Genomic DNA, 22,726 nt, shown 5'->3' on the forward strand with positions numbered 1-22,726 from the left:
AAATAAAGGGGAAGGAAACAACAAGGATGTTCTGGTGGGAGTCTACTACAGATCCCCCAGTCAGATGGAGGAATTTGATGCTGCCTTTCTAGAACAGATGACTACACACTCAGAAAGGAGAGATGTAGTAGTGATGGGCAACTTCAACTATCCTGATATTTGCTGGAATTCAAACTCAGCCAAAGCCTCCTATGCACTTTGATTTTTGTGCATTCAATAAAACCCCTGTGAGAAGTAGTTCTGTATGTGAGTCCCTGGGACAAATCTACACAGAAGTACAACTGCTAAGTTCAAAGACCCCTTACATGTAAGCATTTTCAGAATGTGAGTTCATGAATGTGTCTAGACAGCAAATCCAGTTGAAAAGAGATCCAAAGAGGGAACATTCAATAATAAAAATTTCTTTTAGAAGCTACATAACATTGCAATAGAGCAGGGATGGGTAAGGTCTAGAGATACACATGCCCCTGGCCACACCTGAGAGGGTATTTATCCTTCATCCCATTGCCAACTCTCCCATAGTGTTTTTGTAATTTTGATAAAAGAAATATATTTTTGCTGAAAAAGTCCCTCAGGGCTGTGGGGTCATTTTCCTTGTTCTGATGGGCCTCTAGCCTGTTTTGAGCCTGGGAGAGTCCCTTTTCTCGCTAAGAAAGTGACCAAAAGTCAGTTTGGGAAAAATCTCCTTCTTGGTCTAAAATAGATCAGCCCCCTCTTCTTCTCCTCTTCTTCTTCTTCTTCCCCTCTTCCAATCACAATGACGCCTAGCCACCCAAGCGCTCAGGTGCTTCAGCGATCCATTGACTGCTAAAAACACACACACACCAGAAAATCAGGTTTGAAAGACGCGAATGGGAACAGGGAACAAAAATAGCCCGCGTCAAAATGCATTGAAGCACATTGATGTCACTGTGATGTCTAATTGCCCAAGCGCTTGATTCACAGCTTAAAACAGAAAAAAAAAATGGTTCAAGACAGGCAATGGGAACAGAGAACAAAAATGTCTGCGTCACAATACAACAGAGAAATATCAATGGAAATGAGAACATGGGTCAAGAAAAACCGAGTCTGTTTGCTCCCTTTTGTAATGGGAACGATGGACGTGATTTGAATATGACTCGGGAACTCGATCCAAGCCAGACTCACAGCAAGATTCGTCACTTTATAGCCCAGTGGGAATGTGGCCAGAAACAGCAATGCAGCTCCTACCTGTCAGGCAACTCCTGACAAAGCTCACAAAGTTTAAGCAGCATCCCAAATTTGAAAGATCCTTTTTTCTACCACTTCTTCCTGGCTGCCATGTGCTTTAATGCCTTTCTCCAGTCAGTCAGTCAGTCAGTCAGTCAGTCAGTCAGTCAGTCAGTCAGTCCCAAAATGGCACCAATCCAAGCTACAGAAGGAATGCCCTGTGCTCAATCCTCGTGAGAATTTCTCAACTGCCACTACTAGCAAAAGATATGGCTAAGGGAGATGAGTCCATGTGGTGAGATGAAGAGCAGGAGCCACTACCATATGATACAGTGCAGCTGTGCGGTGGCTTTAAGGGATTCTGAAAAGACGTTTCATGCAACTCTCATCCTCACCATGGTACTAAAGGGTGCTGGCTCCCCTTCGCTTTCTTATGCACCAATTTTTGACTTAAAGCTTCCCTGACACCCCCTTTCCCCCTCATTGCCCCCTTACTGCCCCCTTTCCCACCAGTCTCCACACCAGCCTGGGGAGTGAACCTGGTTAGAAACAGGTCAGGATTGTCATAATTTACTCCCCTTATTGGCCTTATATACAAGCCCTTTGTAGAAACTGCAAGAAATACTCTTGGTGTTATATTTACTGACAGAAAAATGGACATGTAGGGCCTAATATGAAACTGGCAAAGAATGGAAAAAGTCCAACTAATCCATCAGCAAAAGCATGGATTAGCACTATTTTTGGAAGACCACTTCAGAAGATTATTGTACCTAAACCAGTATTATCGTGTGTTATGGGAATAGAAAGTATTCACTATATTCTATTGAAATCCATATTTTATCTTTCTCTGTCAATGTGTGTTTGTGTATGTGTGTGTATAGAGAGAGAGAGAGAGAGAGAGAGAGAGAGAGAGAGAGAGAGAGAGAGAGAGAGAGAGAAACCCATAGATAGTATGTGGATAGCATTTGGGCCTAGAATTATCAATGTTAATCTATGTTAAATCTAGTGAAAAACATGTAAGGAATTTATCAATGGGGGAAACCCTGTGCAAAAACAGGATTTAAAAGGTAGAAAAGAACTTGCAAAAGTGGGTTCATTTTCACACATATCGTTGTTAAACTTGTATTAACCCAAACGGAAAGTAAAGAAAAGCCACTCCTTTTTTGTTTTGAGATTTCCGAAAGTAAAAAAGAGTGGCTTTTCTCTACTTTCCCTCTACTTTCCGTTTGGGTTAACATTTGTTTAACAATGACGTCGTGTGAACATCAACCCACTTTTGCAGGTTGTTTCCCCAATTTAAAACCCCATTTTTGCACGGGATTTCCTCTGTGTGATAAACTCCTTAGAGAACTATATTTCAAACAATACCCAAAAGGAAAACAACAACAACAATATAACAAAGAAAAGTGTTGAATGATTTTTTAAAAAATATTCAATAACCCTGAAGTTGTCAACAGCGCAAGAGCTGTAAAAATAATTATGTTTTGCAAATTTACTGAGGTATGTAAAGCTAGGGGCTATGATAATTCTCCATCTTTGCCAGATGATCCTTGGATGCTGACAAGTAAAAGACTGAAAAGAAGACATGTGTGATAAATGGGCCAGACAAATGCTTTAACCCTAACTCCTTCCTACATTTTATCAACATGTTCTTCATGAGAGCACATCTTGTTAGCTGTTTTGAAAAGCAGATTTTTCCACTCAAAACTGCACCTTTGCTAGGAAATGAAATTTGTGGTTATGCTGAGTTTTGTTCACATTTAACAAGCTGGGCTTTTTTCTGCATAGAATTCACAATATTTTATGACATTGATTGACTTATAATATAAAGGAATGTTTAGTAATGGGCAGTTTAATGCACATCTCTTAACCTGTCACCTGTTGTTTGCAAAATGACAGAATTCCATTCTTAATATGTCAAATCATATATTACATTATATATGCCAAAATGGGTTCTTTAATATCCTGATCCATATGTTACCACTAAGTGTCAAATTGGGGCTTTCTAGTGACATAGTTCTATGATTCAATAAAAACGATAGATCATGTATTTTAATATCTTGGGGTTAATACCAGCCATCTCTGATCAAAGAATGGAATTGCAGAGAGACCAGGTGCCCTAGTTATAGAAGGCAGGGTGCAGCAGATCAGGTGAAACTCCCAAACCCTTACAAAAACCTTTAGGTTGGCCCTGCTTATCCAACCAGAAAACTTAATTTGGTCCTACGATATTTTGGTGTTATGCCCAAACTTAGCTTTTGATCTTAACATGATTTAGAAGCAGTGAAACATATTGACCTTGAAGGACATGACTGGCCCACAGGCTTTTCTTGGTTGAGTCTACCTCACAGAGTTGATGTGATAATAAACAGGTTAAGGATGGAAGAAATATGTATCTCTCATTAAACTCCTTGGGGGAAAGATGGGATACAAATACAATAAAATAATTATATGTATTAGTACCAAAAGAGTCAAAAGAATATGTTCTGCTTATTGATGATAATCCATTTCAAGTAACCCATGTTGAAGTCTGGCCATTAATGTTTTTCTTTTTTTATTTTCAATATCATTTACAATATAAACAATATATACAAGTTGCTTTCCTCATACAGCTGTCTGCAATCATTTATATTTTGCATTTGTAAATTTTTCCTATCCATATTTTTTAATATTCCTAATAGAATAAAAAGATATTATCAATAGATAATATCAACAGATTTGTCCATGACCTTTCTATTTCTCTACAATTATTACCAACAGCCCATATTTAAATATTTTTGTCGATTCCTTAGTACATTCTTCAAAAGCTTTTTTGTCCATGATCCTGTTTTGTTGGCATTTTTGTTGGTATATTTCCTTATATTATTGTGGGTTTTACATCATGAGATCTTTCTTGATGTTGAATGTCCTTTCCCAAAATTTTAATGTCAGAAGCCATTCTTCCTGTAGTCTATTTTTGTCCTTATTATTTATCTTATCTGTAAGTCTGTCCATTTCTTTTAACTCCTGTAATTTTTGTGCCCACTCCTCAATCATTGGCAGATCACTATTTTTCCATTTTTTAGCTATCACTCGTCTCGCTGCTGTCACAGTATATAACAATACCCTCCAGTAATTGTTTTCTATTTTTTTTTAATACAAATGTCATATTTAACAAGTAGAATTCTGGTAGCATTTCAAAATCAATCTGAAATATTTTTTGAATAGTTGAATGTATTTCCCCCCAAAACCTTTGATTCTTTCTACATGACCACCACTTATGGTATAGTGACCCATTTTTTTTTACATAGCCAACATTGCATATCTATTATTTATATATACAGTGGTGCCTCGGGTTACGAATTTAATTCGTTCCGCGGCGCCGTTCGTAACCCGATACATTTCGCAACCCGAAAAGCCGCTGGAAAGCCGCTAGCCCTAGCCGCGCTTTGAATTTCGCGCCGAAAAGATTTTTGTAACCCGAAAAATCCTTCGTAACCCGGAACAGTTTTTTTAAATCTAACTTTTTTGTACCCCGGAAATTTCGTAACGCGGTGCATTCGTATCCCGGGGTACCACTGTATATATATTAATTTTACAGGAGTGCGATACCATCTATTTGCTATTTTCATCTGGTTTTCTTTTAGATTCTGTGATGCTGTAAACTTATCTTAGGTATTTGGCCACCCTAGGCGAGAAATATTTTGCCCCTCCCTCTCCCGTAGGACCTTGAAGTGTAGGAAAAATGTAGGGCATGAAGTAGGACAAACTGTAGGATGTTCCAGAAAAATGGAACAACTAAAAGCCAAAAACATTAATAAAAACAATATAAATTCATGTTTCTTAGTCATGCTCAGAATGGAGGACATTTTGACATGCCTATCAGCACAACTCCAAGACCCAAATTCACAGCTACTAATTCATTGGGAATAGAAGAAGAAGAGAGAAAAACAACAGCACATGCAAGGAAACTTTGGAGCATTCTGAGCATTGGAGCATTCTCTGAGACCAGGGTTCGAATTCTGTCTGAGACAAGCAAACCCACTGGGTGACCTTGGTCAAGTCACATTCTCTCAGCCTCAGAGAATGGCAAGGGCAAACCCCCTCTGAAGAAATCTTGCCAGGAAAACCCCAGGATGAGGTTGCCATAAGTTGGAAATGACTTGGAGGCATTTTATTTGTTGTTTTACCATTGACTTTAATTTCATCAATTGTTTTGGCTTTCTTATCTTATTTATTTATTTTTTTTGCTAGCCATTTCCCTATTTTATTCACATTTTCAAAGCTTTTTTGTTTTGTTTTTTCCAAGTCCATTGCTATTTCTTCTGTAATTGTCATTTGTAATTGATTTTTAAAAAATTTGATCTTGTTATGAATTTTTTTATTCTGTAGTTGTTGTTTTAATTCTTCTTCATGCTTTCTCAATTCTTCTGTTAGCAATTTTTGATTCTTTTGCTTGTTTTTCCTCAAATTGCTTGCCCTCTGTATAAGAAGACCCCTTGTTACCACCTTGCTTGTGTCCCATATTGTTTTCATTAATATATTTTCAGTATCATTTTCTTTTAAAAAAACCTTTATTTCTTTTTTCATTTTATTAACAAAAATTTCATCATTCAACAAATCTTCATTTAGTCTCAATTCAAAACTGTCTTTGTTTTGTTTTTGTATATATACGTCTATCAAGTTATGATCGGAAAATAATCTTGGTGCGATCTCCATCCTATTAACTCTTGTAATTATATCCCTGGATACCAAAAATAAGTCCATCATAGAATAGGATTGATGACAATCTGAAAAGAAGGTACAGTGGAGCCTCCGCATACGCTGCCTTTTTATAGGCGGCTTTGAGCATAGGCGCTCAAAGCCGCCGGCGCGTGCGGGGCGGAAGGGGCGGCGCGTCCCATTCAATTGAATGGGCGCACGCACCCATTGCGCCTTGTGCGCCGCCGCGCCGCCGTGCACGAGCCCCATTGGAAACAATGGGGCTCGAGCATAGGCGGATTTTTTTATACGCGGAGGGATCCGGAACGGATCCCTCGCGTATAATAAGGTTCCACTGTAAAACCTTTTTTTCTCCATACAGTTTGGGCCACACATCTATCAGGTCATGCTCTTTTATCATTTCAATGCAACTTGCAGGGAGTTTCCCTTGGTTTCGTTTTATAGTTTTATCAGATTTTCTGTCTCTATATGGTCTTATTACTCCATTGAAGTCCCCAGCCAGTATAACCTTGGAGTAATAAGGCCATATAGAGACAGAAAATATGATAAAACTATAAAACGAAACCAAGGGAAACTCCCTGCAAGTGGCACTGAAATGATAAAAGAGCATGACCTGATATTGGAGTAAGACCATATTACTCCAATAACTTCTTATTCAGTAATTGAAAGAAGGAACCTTTTCCCCCCATGGGGGCATAGATATTAATAATTATTATTTTCCTCCCATATATCATCACTTCGTCTATTGATAGTCTTCCCTCAGTATCTTTATATATTTGTCTTGCTTCATGTTTCTTATTTATAAGTGTCACTACTCCTCTTTTTTTTTCTTTTTTGTACATGACCAAATATATTTCCAAAGTTCGATTTTTTTAGAAGTTTTAAATCCTCTTCTCTTAATTTAGTCTCTTGTAAACAAATTATGTCAAAGTTATTTTTCTTTAGCAGATGTAATACTTGTTTTCTTTTCTTATTTAAGTTTAAACCTTTGACGTTAAATGATGCAATTTTAGTTGTCATTATACTCTTAGGTAAGCTACTTTCTTAATTGTTGTGTGTTAGTATATCTTCCTAATTACTTAATCTCCCCCCTTCCACCCTTTTTTGTACCCTTTCTTGTTTTTTCCTTGTCTATCTCGTTCAGGACTCTGGTGTAGTTCTCCCTCTTCTGTCTTTTCTTCTTGATTTATTTTCCTTAGAAAATCTCTTGCCTTTTCTCTTGAGTTAACAATATATCTCTTTTGTTTGTAGAATACTATAATGCCTTCTGTTTTCTCCCATTTATATCTAACATACTTCTCTTGAAGTATATTTGTCAAGAATCTGTACTCCTGTCTTTTTCTTAAAGTTTGTACCGGTAGGTCTTTATAAATCTCAATTGTATTATCATCTATTATTAACTTTTCTTTGAAATTCTGCTGCAGCAGTTCATCCTTTATTCTTGTATTTGTGAAACTAATTAAGATATCCCTTGGTATTTTCCTCTCTCTTGCTTTTTTAGAATTTATTCTAAACACTTTTTCAATCTGGGAATCTAGATAGTCCTCTGGAATATCTATAAATTTAGCTAAATGTGGATAATTCTTTCAAGAAGTTTTTCCTCTGTTTCTTCTGGAACCCCTCTCAATTTGATTTCTTTTTCTCTATATCTGTTTTCCTGCAAAAACATTGTTTGTTCACTCTGCTTTAGTTTTATTTCAAGTATTTCTATTTTAGCTTCTAATCTGTTTGTTTTAGAGGTTATTCCATCTATCTCTGTTTTTACCTCTTCTACTTCTTTGTTAATCTTATCGATTTCCCCTGATAGTATTTCAATTTCTTTATGCATATCTTGCTGAATTTCATTTATGTTTTCTTTAAGCTCCTCTCTTATCTCACTTTTAAAAGATTTCTTAAATTCTCTTAACTCTTGTAAGATTATTGTGTTTATCTCTATTTGTTTACTAGGTGAATCTTGTGGGACTATCCATTATCTGAGATTTATTTGTATTCCTTTTTCTTGAAGGCATTCTCTAATTTGTTTCTTATAATGAAAGACAATTTATGAATAAAAAGAAAATTAGCAAAGCAATTGTTCTATATTCTATATTGCTCTTTGCTTTGCTTATTCTATCTGAGATCTATTCTGTTCAAAATTCCCAAACCAAAAATAAGGCTAGTATCCTAACTTGGATGTACCCTAAACACTATCTGGCTGCTCAGTGGCTCTGTCTCCCCTCTTGTTCTCCTCCTATCCTCTTGAGCCCTTTACAAGCATCCTAAAAAAAACCCCTCCCCCGGGATAAGTTTGTGCACCTTCAACCCCCTGGGTCTGGGTGAGTATAGTGTTGGGAATAGTGAATTGGATATTAAAGACCCCAGATACCGGTCGCCTGTATGGTTTGGGCTGGTCTAGAGTTGTTCGGGTTTCCCTCGCTAAACTTGATTTTCTTTTCCTCTAAACTTTACCTCAAGCAGGTCTCACATTAACCTTTTCTTCCCTTTTTCCATTATAACTGTACCACCCCAAATACTGTAACTTGAATATAGGCTCAATTTGAAAATATAAATTGTCTCTATATGTTCTGTTAGCTTCTAAGATTTCTCCACTCACACCTGTATTGTCCACAAATATTGAAACTCAAGTCTCTGATTCTTCAAAACAAATTAAGAGGTTCCTCTTCCGCTGCCTCTGGGTCGCTGAGCTGCTTGGGGCTGGTGGAAAGAGGGCTGGCGGCTCATAAGGCCGCCGCTCATGCTGCCTCTGTAGCTGCGCTGCTGCGCCTGGGGCGCTCGGCTATTGTGGGCTGTCATATTGATGGTCTTTCCAATCAATCTCTGAAGGTGATCTCAGTGTCCTTGCCTGATGTCTCTTTGGGAGTGGAGGGGTGGCTTTATGGAGTTTGCCACTCCTGGCCCCACTTATTCTTGCTTCAGCTGGGCTTGGCTGCCTCTCAGGTAGGTCCCAGTGTTGTGGGGGAAAGGGCTTGGCTCCTGGCTCAGCTGTTCAGGCTGCTTCTGCTGGCTTGCCTTGCTTTGTATCCCATCTTTCCCCCCAAGAAGTTTAATGAGAGGTACATATTTCTTCCATCCTTAACCTGTTTATTTGGCCATTAAATTAAAGACAAAGCTTATGTTGGATCCCTGCAGAACAAAGACTTACTGAAGTCTTGGTTTTACAGAACATGCTGAATTAGGAGAGTTTAACACTTTACCTCTTTCTAATATTCTTGGAACATACTTACATTTTAGCTCAAGTTTGATGAAGTCTGTATTTCCCAGATTCTCGAGAAACACTCCATCAGGGGCTGATGTTTTGAAGTAGAAAGAAATGTCAGCACTGGTTTCTCCTTGGAAGGTGGAGAAGTGAAGATATGAAGATGGAGTGATGAATGATGCTGCATTCCAGTAATTCTCTGTAGAGACATAAGAAATAGCAAAACATGTATTTCCCCCCAATATTCCTTTTGAGTCATGTTTTATTTAGAAACAGAATGAATAAAAATTGAGCAGAGAAAGTTTTAAATGCCTAACAAACGCCAAAACTATCCATCTTTATGAAAAGTAAAAATTCTGTCTTTTAAAAACTTTATTGTTAATGATGTTTTTTTACTGTGACAGATTGTTGTAATTCAGAGTTGCGCATAATTTAATTTAATAACTGAGTGAAGTTAGTTTAACATAGATAAATGTATTAGTAGAAAATTCTGCTTCCATTTTCCAAGTATAGGGGGATACATTTCTTGGGTGAAGGGATGTGCGTGAGGATTTCCTCAAACAGTGTGACATAGATGCGCATCATTTGATTGACAGTTTAAAAAGAAATTCAAGAATAATCAAAATGTTGGCTCCATTTTAAATTGATACAAATGGTAATGTGAACATCAACAGTTAAATTGCCATGGACAGCTTTGATCATGGCAAACGTAGGGTGAACTTTGATTCAGTATCGCATCGATCATGTGACCCAGATCGATTCTGCTCACAATTATAAGTGTGAATGACCCCTTGGTTGAAGGCAGAGCTAGGCAGCCACTAGCTCTATGTAGCTGCCACCTCTGTCTTTGGAGCTCAGCAAACAGGAAAAAAGCAAACACATTTTTTGTGTTCATGAGAGACTTTAAGGGGAAAGGCTAGAAAATTGTCAGTATGTATACAGAATGACAAACATGGATGGGGATGGAGTTATTGCAGTGATCTGAAACATTTCTGCCATGTTTGTTTTCTTACCAGAAGATGTGCCATACTATACCAGTAGAATGTGCAAGTCAGTTGCCCTATTGAAGGTGAAGGTACAGTAGCTTAAAGTCCATGTATCTACCCTCTGACCTATCAGGGAGGATGAATTTTTTAAGAAAAAGTGAAGCACACTCTTATAGAAGGGCAAGAAATTGTTTATGCAACCAGGGAGGGTGACGTTCCAAAACGGGGGGGGGGGGGGGGTGTTGTGAAATGTAGAATACAGATGAAGAACTATCAGGACCAATGCTTCAAACTGGGAGCTACACAACTGATTCCAAACTCTCCCCTTAATCAATGTTAATGAAGCACAGGCTCAGGGACAAGATCCTCACAACTCTGTAATCATGGACGTGACCTCAGAGTTTTGATGGGTGGAAAAACTACTCCAAACTCCCAGAGGAAGAAGAGAGGTGTGATGACCTTGAAACAGTGGTACATGCACTGGTAACCTCTCGACTTGATTTCTGTAATGCGCTCTACATGGGGCAACCCTTGTACTGAACTCGGAAGCTACAGTTGGTTCAGAATATGGAGCAAGGCTGATCACTGGCAGCTCCAGAGCCAGCCACATAACACCTATATTGAAAGATCTGCATTGGCTGCCAAATCGCTTCTGGCGCAATACAAGGTGTTGGTTGTTACCTATAAAGCCCTAAATGGCTTGGGCCCAGAGTACTTGGAGGACCGCCTCTCCCCATATAATCCGCCCCGCACTCTCAGGTCAGGTGGGAGACAACTTTTGAGAGTTCCTAAGGTGAGATATACAGCGTCTGCGCATAGGGCTTTTTCTGTTTGGCCCCGCGGACTTGGAACTCTCTCCCTGACGAGCTCCGCGTGGCCCCCTCCCTCGAGTCTTTTAAGAAAAATCTCAAGACTTACCTCTTCCGCCAAGCTTTCCCTCACATGTCCTAATCGATATTCTCTCCTATGTATTGTGTGATTTGTTTGATCGGAATCGTTTTATTGCTTTTTTACTGGTTTTAATTATATGATTGAATGATGAATTTTAATCGATGTATTATACTGTTTTTAATATGGGGGATTGTTGTTGGTATATTTTATATCTGGTATCTTTGTACTTTGTATTTTTACTATGTTGTAAACTGCCGTGATCGAAGGAACGGCGGTATATAAATAAAGTCTCATTCATTCATTCATTCATTCATTCATTCATTCATGTTAGTAGGAGATTCCCAGTGGCAAGGAACAGCAGTGTGGGTTTGATAAGATGTCTCAAGAGGTATACAGTACAACTCCCAAATCCACAGGAGTGGTATCTGTTGTTTCACTTACTCAAGTCTGAAAAAATATGTTCTCTCTAGGCATTTTCTAGGTCCTCCAGTGTGATTCTAAGGTATGCATCCAGTGATGTTCACCATAGAGTCATGCTGGAGGACCTAGAAATGCCTAGAGAGGTGTTCTCTTTAGGAATCTTTAGGTCCTCCACTGCAACTCTATGGTCAACTTCTTCTGGACGTCATTCATTTCAATAAGGATCTCTGTTATCCATGGTTCTGCATTTCCATGGTAAGTGTGGGAACATATCTCCCACAGATACATGGGTCATTCTGTACATCGCCCAAGAGTGAAGATTCATGATGTAAATGCAAAGGATGACAAGACTCATCAAGCCCACTTACCCCTTTCTTTCTCATCTATATCAGTACAATAAATATATAAGGCATAGCTTTCAACATATTGCAAGGACTACAAAGCTATGAAGAGGAAAGAAATCGACCCTGGGTTACAGGTTGTTATTTTATCACTTGCTCCTGTTGAAGGATGTGATCCAACAGAAGAATACTAGAAGTGAGCAACTGGTTGTACTGATAAGACCATCAAGAAAGATTTGGCTTCTTGCACCATGGCCTGCATTTTCATGAAGAAGGAAGGCAAGAGAAGGTTTGGGCCTCATAGCAGTTGGAAAGAATATATTTGCTAGGAGGCTTGCAAGTCTGATCAGAAGGGCTTAAATTAAGTTACATGGGTGAGGGAGACCACATTCCAGAAGGCAAGGGGACACAAAGTACTTGTGATAATACCCTAAATTAGAGAGAGGGATTTGAGCTAAAAGCACAAAAACCCAAGAGTGGGAGGAAAAACAAGAGGGAGTTGGCAGGAGAGAATGCCCCATGGTCTTAGATGTCTTTATACTGATGCACTGAGTATGGGAAATAAAAAAGATGAGCTTAAATTCTTAACACAGGAAAACAAATATGATTTACTAGGCATCACTGAAACCTGGTGGAATGAGTCTCATAATAGGAACATAGTAATGGAAAGGTATAACCTATTCCAAATAATTAGATCAAACAGGAAAGGAGCATTAGTAGCATTATATGTCAAGGGTGTGTACATTTGCAAATATATCCATGAATCAGAACCTAAAAAAGCAGTTAGGGGTGTTTGAGTAAAAAACTGAAGGGAAAAAACCAACAGTGACTTCATTATGGGTGTCTATTATATACAACAACCCATCCTAGAGCATGTGAACAGAAGATCATAGAATTGTAGAGTTGGAAGAAATCACAAGGGCCATCCAGTCCAACCTCCCCACCATGCAGGAACTCTCAATCAAAGCATCCCCAACAGATGGCCATCCAGCCTCTGTTTGAAGACCTCTAAGGAAGGAGACTCCACTACACTCTGAGGGAGTTTGTTCCACAGTCAAACAGCCCTTACTGTCAGGAAGTTCCTCTTAATGTTGAGGTGGAATCTCTTTTCCTGGAGCTTGCATCCATTGTTCTCTGGAGCAGCAGAAAACAAGCTTGTTCCCTCCTCAATATGAAATCCCTTCAAATATTTTAAAAGGGCTATCATATCACCTCTTAACCTTTTCTTCTCCAGCTCCCTAAGTCGTTCCTCATAGGGCATGGTTTCCAGACCCTTCACCATTTTAGTTGCCCTCCTTTGGACACGCTCCAGTTTCTCAATGTCCTTTTTGAATTGTGGTGCCCAGAACTGAACACAACTGCCGCATCACATTGTTGACTCATGTTCAACTTGTGGTCTACTTGCACTCCTAGATCCATTTCACATGTAGTCTAGATCAGCCAGGTGTCACTCATCCTATATCTGTGCATTTCATTTTTCTGCCCTAAGTGCAGTACCTTACATTTCTCCGTGTTGAATTTCATTTTGTTAGCTTTGGCCCAGCTTTCTAGTCTATTCAGGTTGTTTTGAATTTTGATCCTGTCCTCTAGAGTATTAGCTATTCCTCCTAATTTAGTGTCATCTGCAAATTTGATAAGTATGCCCTGAATTCTGTCATCCAAGTCATTGATAAAGATGTTGAATAGCACTGGGCCCAGGACAGAGCCTTGTGGGAACCCCCACAAGGGTCACTTCTTTCCAGGATGAAAAGGAGCCATTGTTGAGCACTCTTTGGGTTCTGCCGGTCAACCAATTATAAATCCATGTAACAGTTACTTTGTCTAGCGTACATTTTACAAGCTTGTTTGCAAGAATGTCATGAGGAACTTTGTCAAAGGCCTTACTGAATTCAAGGTATACTTATATCCACAGCATTCCCTTCATCTACCAAGCTGGTAATTTTATGAAAGAAAGAGATCAGATTTGTCTGGCATGACTTGTTTTTCTGAAACCCATGTTGACTTTTTGTGATTATGGCATTGCCTTCTAAATGTTCACAGACTCTCTGTTTAATGATCTACTCTAGAATCTTTCCTGGTATTGATGTCAGACTAACTGGACGAGAATTGTCCTTCCCCCCTCTCCCCCCCCCCCCCCAATTTTTGAAGACAGGGACAACGTTTGCCCTCCTCCAGTCTGCTGGGACTTCTCCTTTTCTCCAGGAGTTCTCAAAGATTATTGCCAATGGCTCCGATATTACATTTGCCAGTTCTTTTAATATTCTTGGATGTAGTTCATCTGGTCCTGGAGAATTATATTCATTCAGATTAACAAGGTATTATTGTACTGTCTCTTTACTTATTCTGTGCTGAAATTCCCCTATTCTGTCTTCTGCTCCATTATCCTCAGGTTGAGCACCCTTTGCCATTTCTGAGAAGACTGAGGCAAAGAAGGTGTTGAGTAATTCTGACTTTTCTCTGTCTTCTGTTAGCATTTTGCCATCTTCTCCATTCAGTGGCCCTACCATTTCCTTTTTCTTCCTTTTGCTGCGGACGTATCCAAAAAAGCCTTTTTTATTGTTCTTAACCTCTCTAGCAAGCCTGAGTTCATTCTGCTTTTCTGACTCTACCCTTACACATGCTAGGTATTTGTTTGAATTCCTCTTTGGTGATTTCCCCATTTTTCCATTTCTTATACATGTTCTGTTTAAAAGTTAGCTAAGTTGAAAGTTCCTTAGTCATCCATCTTGGTTTCTTGAGACACCTCCCATTTTTCTTCCTCACTATAACTGTTTTAAATTGTGACTTCAGTATCTCCCTTTTGAGAAACTCCCATCCATCCTGAACTCCCTTCTCTTTTAGTATTCCTGTTCATGGGATCACCCCCAGTATTTCTCTAAGTTTACTGAAATCAACTCTCCTAAAGTCTAGAAAGTCTCCTAAAGTCTCCTAAAGTCTCTTCCACCTTTTAGACAATGAAATTGTCTTCCAGGCAAGTGAGGAATTTGCTAGACCTTGAGGATTTTGCTGAGTTTGAATTCCAGAAAATATCAGGATAGTTGAAGTTGCCCATCACTACTACATCTCTCCTTTCTGAGTGTGTGGTCATCTGTTCTAGAAAGGCATCATCCAATTCCTCAGTCTGACTTGGAGGTCTGTAGTAGACTCCCAGCATAACATCCTTGTTGTTTCCCTCCCCTTTAATTTTTATCCAGATGCTCTCCACCTGGCTGTCAGTATTGATGTCCTGGATCTCTTCACTGGTGTAAATATCTCTGACATATAGTGCTATTCCTCCTCCTTTCCTGTTTGGCCTATTTCTCTTAAAAAGGTTATACCCCTTTATTTCCACATTCCAATTATGAGACTCATCCCACCAGGTTTCGGTGATGCCTATTATATCATATTTGCTTTGTTGTACTAGGCGTTCGAGTTCATCTTGCTTATTTCCCATGCTCTGTGCATTAGTGTAGAGACATCGCAGACCACGGGTCCCTTTTACCTGCTGCCTTTGCAAGTTTTTTTGCCTCCCACTGTTGGGTCCTTGCACTTTTTTTCTTGTTTCCTCTATGTCAGTTTGACTATTTTCACCATCCCTTTCGTCTTCCTCAATATTTTCTCCCTTCCCCTTGGAACATCCATGGTTTTTTGTGGGTTTTTGGGCTATGTGGCCATGTTCTAAAAGATTTTCTTCCTGACGTTTTGCCAGCATCTGTGGCTGGCATCTTCTGAAGACCCACTTATTTAGTTTTAATTGCTGAGAGTAGTTCCAGGGAGACAAGAGAAATTTTATACGAATTTTCTACTTGCAGTTCAGAAGGAAGGTATAACGCAAGCAGTTGCACAATTCTTTGCAGCTGCCATTGCAAATCGTAAAAAGTTTGTTAAACAGATGTAATATGTTATAATATAATCTCAAAATCTGTATAGATGGCTTGATTTAACGGTAAAATTTGTAAATGAGGAGGTATAGCTGTATTTTACCATGCCATCAAACGAACCTAGCTGGGGACTAAAGTCTAATGAAGTTACCCCAATCAGTTGCATCTGATTAATGGCACTTTGTAGTTTAACTCTTGCTTGGACAGAGGATATGACTGTGGTTTTGAACTAATATGTCTTGAATGTGGTGCTCTATTACACAATATGATAGAGTTGTTTGCGAGGTGATGGCAGCCTACTCTTTGTTGTGTGTTTACCTGATCGTGCAGCCCTATCCTTACTTTTTATCCTTACTTTTTATAAACTATCATTTGTTTATATTCTCCAATCTGCCTGTATATGAACCTATGGTATAAAACTAAGTTATGTTTTAAATTGGAATTTTGTAATTGTGCTGGCCAAATGGCTATAATAAAGTTATTATTATTATTGTTCCTAAAGGAGGTTTATCTGCTTTCCCCTTTTTTCTGTTTTGTTGTTCATGTGTCATCCACAAGGAATTCTGGAGCTAGCAGCTATTGTTGAGGAAGGGGAGGGTGAGAATAACATGAAGGACAACCACTTCGCAAGAAAAGGCCACAACTTTATTGTATATACTATACAGCAACAAGTGAAAAGAAGGTTGGCCTGAAAGCATGAGGTCTGGATCTGACACTGACCGACCCAAGTTGGTTGATGAACCGAAATGCCTGGTCATGGCCAGGCTTTGGGATGACAGAGGGGTAACCGGCCTAAAGTGTTCCCACCACTTAAAGAGCCGGCTATGTGCATAAGCACATCTTCGCCCCATGTCACTGGAGAATGCTGAATCGATGTTGCCCCCGCACAGGTGACATTGCTAGCCATCAACACTCTCAGGTCCTGGTGGGACTCCTGATACAGTGCTCCGCAGCATAGGAAACATGCCCATTAGATCCAAGACCTATGCTGCCACCACAAAAGGCAAGGCTCCCCAGGGCCCGCAGCTATTTTCAGCTCTTCCACGGTGCAGAAATAACCCAGTTTGACACCACTTTAACAGTCATGGCTCCATCCTGTGGAATCCTGTGATTTAAAGTTTGATGAGGTAATCAGCCTGGGCTGTCACAAAGTTCTAGAGCCTCACCAAACTACAAATAACAGGATTCTGTAGGATAGAGTCATGACAGTGGTGTCAAACTGTTTTATTTTTCTGCAGTGTGGATACACCCTTTGTTTTGTGCAGGCATAAGCTACAGCAGAATTGGGTAGAGTAGAATCCCACTCTTTCCCAGCTCAGCCGTTATTACATTGTTTACTGCAGATGCATTACTGTAACCGAACACCACAACTCTGTGTTTCTTCAGTCCTTCTCAAAATGCCAAGCTGCTAAAAAAAAATCTTCCAGCTAAGTAAAGGATGGGGAGGAAAAGTGAGTGGGTGAACATAAAAGCCTTTCTAAAATGAAGCTTCACTAACGGGCTAACTAAGGCCCGATTTAGATGGGCCTTTGCACTGCCCCCGTCAAGTGCTAGGGGTTGGCTGAGGATGCACCATCCATACCGGCCTCACCCCTAGCACGTGATGGGGGTGTCAAAATGGCACACACGGGCACTGCCATTTTGACGCAACGGATGTGTAGCATCCGCACATCCCGTTGTGCTTGCAATGTCACAAATGCGCCATTTGCGCACTTGGGCGTTGCAAGCGTGACGCAAAAAGAACCCGCTTTTTGCGGATTCTTTTTCCACCGCTGGGAAGCCTCGCCTTTGGCAGCTGAGGCTTCCTGCCGGCGGAAATGGAGGTGGTGGTAGACCACCTTTTTTGGGTGGTCTGTATCCCGCCTAAGATATTTCTATACATCAGGGACCTAAGAATGTCTCTGTTGGATCATCTGAGGAGAATGGGCTAGAAACGAATGGAGCAGTTATAGTATATACAAGTTTCACCTGTAATGGGCAACATGGTGTAGTGGTCTGAATGTTGAACTAGAATTCAGGGAGATCAGGTTCCATTTTCTGATCTGCCACTTCCAGAGACGCTCCGCCAGCCATTTTCTTAAGTCAGAAAACAGCCATATTCAAAAAGAGCTGGGAGGAGTGGCTCTGGAAGCAGAGATGGACCTGGGCATTATTCGGGCGGCAGATTTGGCAGAAAAAAATGTCTGATAAGATCAGGATGCCACCTGAATTCAGCTTCAAACCCGATAGAGGTAAATCGATTTAATAATCAATGCGATAAGCCTCTATGATTCTATTCTATGATTCTATGAAAGTGTCATAGGATATTATGCCTGCTGAGCTGGAGTGATTTCAAATTGTTTTAATTACCGTGTTCAAAAGTTTTGTTACGGTGTGTGAACTAAAGCATTAGAAAAGGAAAGGTCTGCTTTCCAATTACTAAGAATTAAATTTATAAATAATTCCACCAGAGGGCAGTAAGATATAATATTTAAAGCTAAACAAATTTCTTTTTAAAATTGATGATGTAATTAGCAAATGTATTTATAGGACTGCCTATATCTGTCAACATATATTATTTTCCTCATTCAGAAATCATTAGGATTTCTGGGGTAAATTGACATCTCATTTTTAAGGAGAAGAAATTAATTCTAACATTCAAATACAGTATATTCAAATCAGTACAAATGTGCACATTGTGTATTTTCAGTAGAATAGTTAGCAGAAATGCACACGCTGATTTTGACAGAGATTTATGAAAAACATTTCCCAGCTGGTTTTTAACCCAAAGCCTTGTTCTTTTGGATTTTTTTGCAAAGTTGCTACTCACTTTTTATTTGTCCCTCAGAGTCTGGGAATTACAAGGTGTATGCCACAAGATCCATGCCACTTAAGAATACTTCTAATGGGACGAATTCTGTTATTTTGAGGTTAGCAGCATTAGGAACTCATCCTCCACCATACCCCATTTCTAGAAATAACCATTCATCCATGTTACTAAAACCAGACATTTCTTTATAAAATCTGGAGAGTTTTGGAAAGTCAAAGAAACACTTGAAATCCCATGAAGCAAATATCCCAAAAGAAAACAAATATTTTAAAAATATTTATTTTTCAGACAACTTAATTTCAAACATTTCCAACATCAGTGTTGGAAGGGAAATACAGTATAGGAAAATTCCCCATGAGCTCTGACTATGTCCCTGTGACACTGGTGCTATTGAAACCACAGGCCACATTCTTCTGTATTGTCAATTCTATAAGGATATTCATCATCAGCTGATTACCCCTCTTGTAACTAATTTTCCTGGTCACATAGACGTGTTTTACTTACATTATTTGTTGGACAGCCAGAACCAAACTATCATACAGAAGGTAGCAAAATTTGGTTACATCATGTGTAAAACATGTCTACAGATGATGGGTAATATCTGATGTCAGATGGTAGAGATCATATCTGATTTTTATATCAACAATTGTATTTTATTCTATTATTTTACTTATTTAGTCTATTTATTCTAATATTTATTTTACTTTATTTTACTTTATCTTATTTTATACTGGTTAATGACCAAAATAAAGATGATGATATGGATAATTTCAAACAATGTTCTCTGCTTTACAAATTACTAGTCTGGGCTACAATTAAATCCAGTGCTTGTCCCAATGAGAGCAGACCCAGTGAATTAACTGCCGAATGGTACTTAGATAAACGGCATTGATTCAATGGTCTACTTTAGCTAAGATCAATTATTCAACTGAAGCAATAGTTTCAAAGATGTATCTTGGCAGATATACTGGACCATTAAATTTCAGTTCCACCAGTGTACTGACAGAGGCTTCTCTTCTTCTGTCTCAAGAAACTGAATCTTGAACATCTTAACCCTTTTTCTGGGATTTGAGTGCAAGTGAGGAAGGAAGGGAGAAAGAGAGAAAAGAGAAAAATAAATGTGGCCGTAACTTTAAGACTAACTGGTTTTTATTGTCACATGAGCTTTTGTAGATATAAACCTACTTCTTTGGATACAGTACAGAGTGATTTTGGCCCCATTCAGACTCACCTATTTGCGCTGGATGGAACTGGGTAGATCAGGATCCCCTCCCCCCAAATCCCGCTGGAAGCAAGTGCCGACTATTTACCTTAGGGTAATTTAACCCTGAATACCATGCAGCCCTGGAGAGAGTTCTCATTTGCCGAACTGGTTTAAAAAAAGGCTCCTTTGCTGTCAATCAAATTTATTTCCGCTTTCGTTGAGGTGATTGGGCCACCTGATGTCTGCTCCCCCCTCCTTTTTAAAAACAAACAAACCGGTGCCAGTTTTAAATCTGATGCTGTCGAATTTAAAAACATCCAGGTGTGTGTGTGTGTGTGTGTTGTGTGTATTTGGGTCACTACAGATTATGGATCTCTCCGCCTCCCCAAAATACAATCTAATGCATCTGCATCCTTCCTCCTTGCCACCCCAATGCCTCATACAGATATAATAATAATAATAATTAATTCTTCACCTCAGAATACCATCTCTGAATCCTTTGCTTTCCCTCAGCCACCCCAGTTCCTTACAGACAGTAGCAAAAGCATTCTGTAACAATTTGCCAAATTGAAAGAGAAACATTTGTAGCATTTGCATTGTAGCATTTGCATATAAAAAATAATTTAGAAAAAAAGCCTTTTGCAAAGTGCATGCTGCTGGGAGCAAGCAAATGAAAGGGAAAGTAGCTCAAGTAGACACATTCTATCTATATATGTATATACCTGTAGAACTATGCGCATAGACTGTCAAATATATAAAAAATAAAAAAATAAAAAGAGAGCTGCCTGGTGCGAGAGGGAGGCTTGTTCTGTTCTGTGCCCTCCCTCTGACCTACCCTGAACCTGATCCTTTCTCAGGCACCCTGATAGCCCTTTCCTCACCCCGATCGCCCTTTGCATCCTTCCTCTGGCTCCTGCCGCCTCCTCCTCCTCCTCTGTTACCCCCGATCGCCCTTTGCATCCTTCCTCTGGCTCCTGCCGCCTCCTCCTCCTCCTCTGTTACCCCCGATCGCCCTTTGCATCCTTCCTCCAGCTCCTGACGCCTCCTCCTCCTCCTCTGTTACCCCCGATCGCCCTTTGCATCCTTCCTCTGGATCCTGTCTCCTCCTCCTCTTTTACCCCTGATCACCCTTTGCATCCTTCCTCCAGCTCCTGCCTCCTCCTCCTCCTCCGTTACCCCCAATTGCTCTTTGCATCCTTCCTCCGGCTCCTGTCTCCTCCTCCTCTTGCTCCGTTATCCTTGATCGCCCTTTGCATCCTTCCTCCAGCTCCTTCCTGGTCCTCCTCCTTCGATGAAGGGGAGGGAATGTTCCACCCTCTGCCCTCCCTCTGACTTAAATCCCTCCCCTGAACTTCCCCCAATCATGATCGGGGGCAAGTTCATATTTGCCAAACCCAGTTTTTTTCAACAGATACAGCTTTTACTCCACTTCCAAATGACCCACACTAAGGGGCATTTGCCCCAGAATGGGTGTGCAAGCCTCTGATTCACTTGTGGAAGATTCAGGGTGAATATGAACTTCACGTGCATAATTCGGTTCCCAATCTGGGGTAAAAGGTAGTTTGCTCAGGCATAATGCATAAATTATTACACAGTTTTGGGAGTGGTACAGAATCCAGAAAGATGCAAATCATGACCATTGCATTGCCCTAAATTTTCAAAGGGCTGCGTAATTTGATACAGGTCTTCCAAATCTTTGTAGCTGCCAATTAGTGATGATGTGTAAAAGCAATAAATTTGTTTACCAGAAGTCAGTTTCTTTGGCTTCAAAACTCTCTCTGAGAAGATTCGTTTTGTTATATGTGCAGTAGCAAGGACTCTTGTATGAATATACAGCGAGTCCATGCCATATGTGGGCTCATTATAGGCAGCTTCCAGCATGCATGGGCCCCATTATATCTAATGGGGCTCGAACATATGTGTTTTTTGCCTTACGCGGGGGGATCTGGAACGGATTCCATGCATAAGGCAAGGGCAGACTGTATGTACTGTAGCATGACACCATTGTCTTTATTCATACTTGTGCTAATTGACTGGATTTTATGGATATGATTGTGGATTAGATTTTGTGGAGATAGTTTAACTTTCTGTTATTGGTTTGTATTTTCTTTTTTTCTTGAAACAAAGAAATTACAAAAGAAAAGCTAGAAGCCTAATAAAAGAAACTGCTAAACTGAATTATATTCACAAATTCCATTCCATTAGCAGAGGTATGAACAAAGACAATGGCTCTGTGGCACACTATGTATATTAATACATGCAAAATTAGGTGCAAATAAAAATCAGTTAGTCTTGAAGGTGCTGCTGCTCCCCTGCCCCTCCATCCTATTTCCTTCTTCCTTTTTATGCTGCAAGAAAGTAACATGGCTACTTCTTTGAAAACTACCACATGTGAACATGAGTAAGGAAAAGAAATAACAAAAAAATGGAAATCACATATTCACAGTGGAAGAAATAAAGGAAATGAAGTCCCACATGCTGTTGATGGTCCAGAAACTTTATTATCTTAAAAAGTCCAATGCGTTCCAGCCTTGTCACAAATTGGCCTTCTTCAGAGGCTATTGTAAAATGAATAAAAGTACATTTATTATAGTTATGGTATTGGGACAACACATACATTATCTCTTAAAACATAATTTCTTAAAAATCAAATATCATCTACCAGAGATTTCAGGAGTTGCAGTCTGCACTCTCAACAAAGTGGACACTTAGAGTATTAGAAGGAAGGGACTAGGACTACCAATGAGTTTATATTTATGGATTTTTGACGTAACATCATCAAGGAAAACCAATGAGAAGATACATGATGCAATCAGTCCATAAAGTTATTCAGATACACTGTTCTATCTAGTTGATGCAATGCTGAAATTCTTTTTAGCCATTTATTCTAAAATAGAAAACTTAAATGTAAGTTTCATCTCTCTCTGTATGTATAAGAGTTATGTTCAAACAAAAGATACTAAGCTTTTATCTGAATGAAGATTTCCTCTGACAATATAAACTGCATGATCTGAGCTCAAGGGCTTTGAGCAGGTTAACAGAAGAAGCCAAAGATAAAACAGTGGCCTCTTATCATTTATACTCATTGAGAGCTCCAAAGTGTTCTAATATTAGATACACAGAGAAAACA

General features: G+C 39.5%; 1 protein-coding gene across 2 annotated transcripts in view; it reads right to left on the bottom strand.

The window, feature by feature from the left end:
• Positions 1 to 22,726, bottom strand: part of LOC149309469 (contactin-associated protein-like 2) — a 1,389,887-nt gene that overhangs the window by 132,564 nt on the left and 1,234,597 nt on the right. For both annotated transcript variants that reach the window (XM_089532517.1, XM_089532516.1), the window contains one exon: positions 9,114 to 9,284. In XM_089532517.1, coding sequence (XP_089388643.1) covers positions 9,114 to 9,284 — 171 coding nt within the window. The remainder of the gene's footprint in view (positions 1 to 9,113; positions 9,285 to 22,726) is intronic.

Source organism: Sceloporus occidentalis, unplaced genomic scaffold (assembly GCF_023333645.1).
Source record: "Sceloporus occidentalis isolate IW3139 unplaced genomic scaffold, rSceOcc1.0.p SCAF_7, whole genome shotgun sequence".
Taxonomy (NCBI): Eukaryota; Metazoa; Chordata; class Lepidosauria; order Squamata; family Phrynosomatidae; genus Sceloporus; species Sceloporus occidentalis.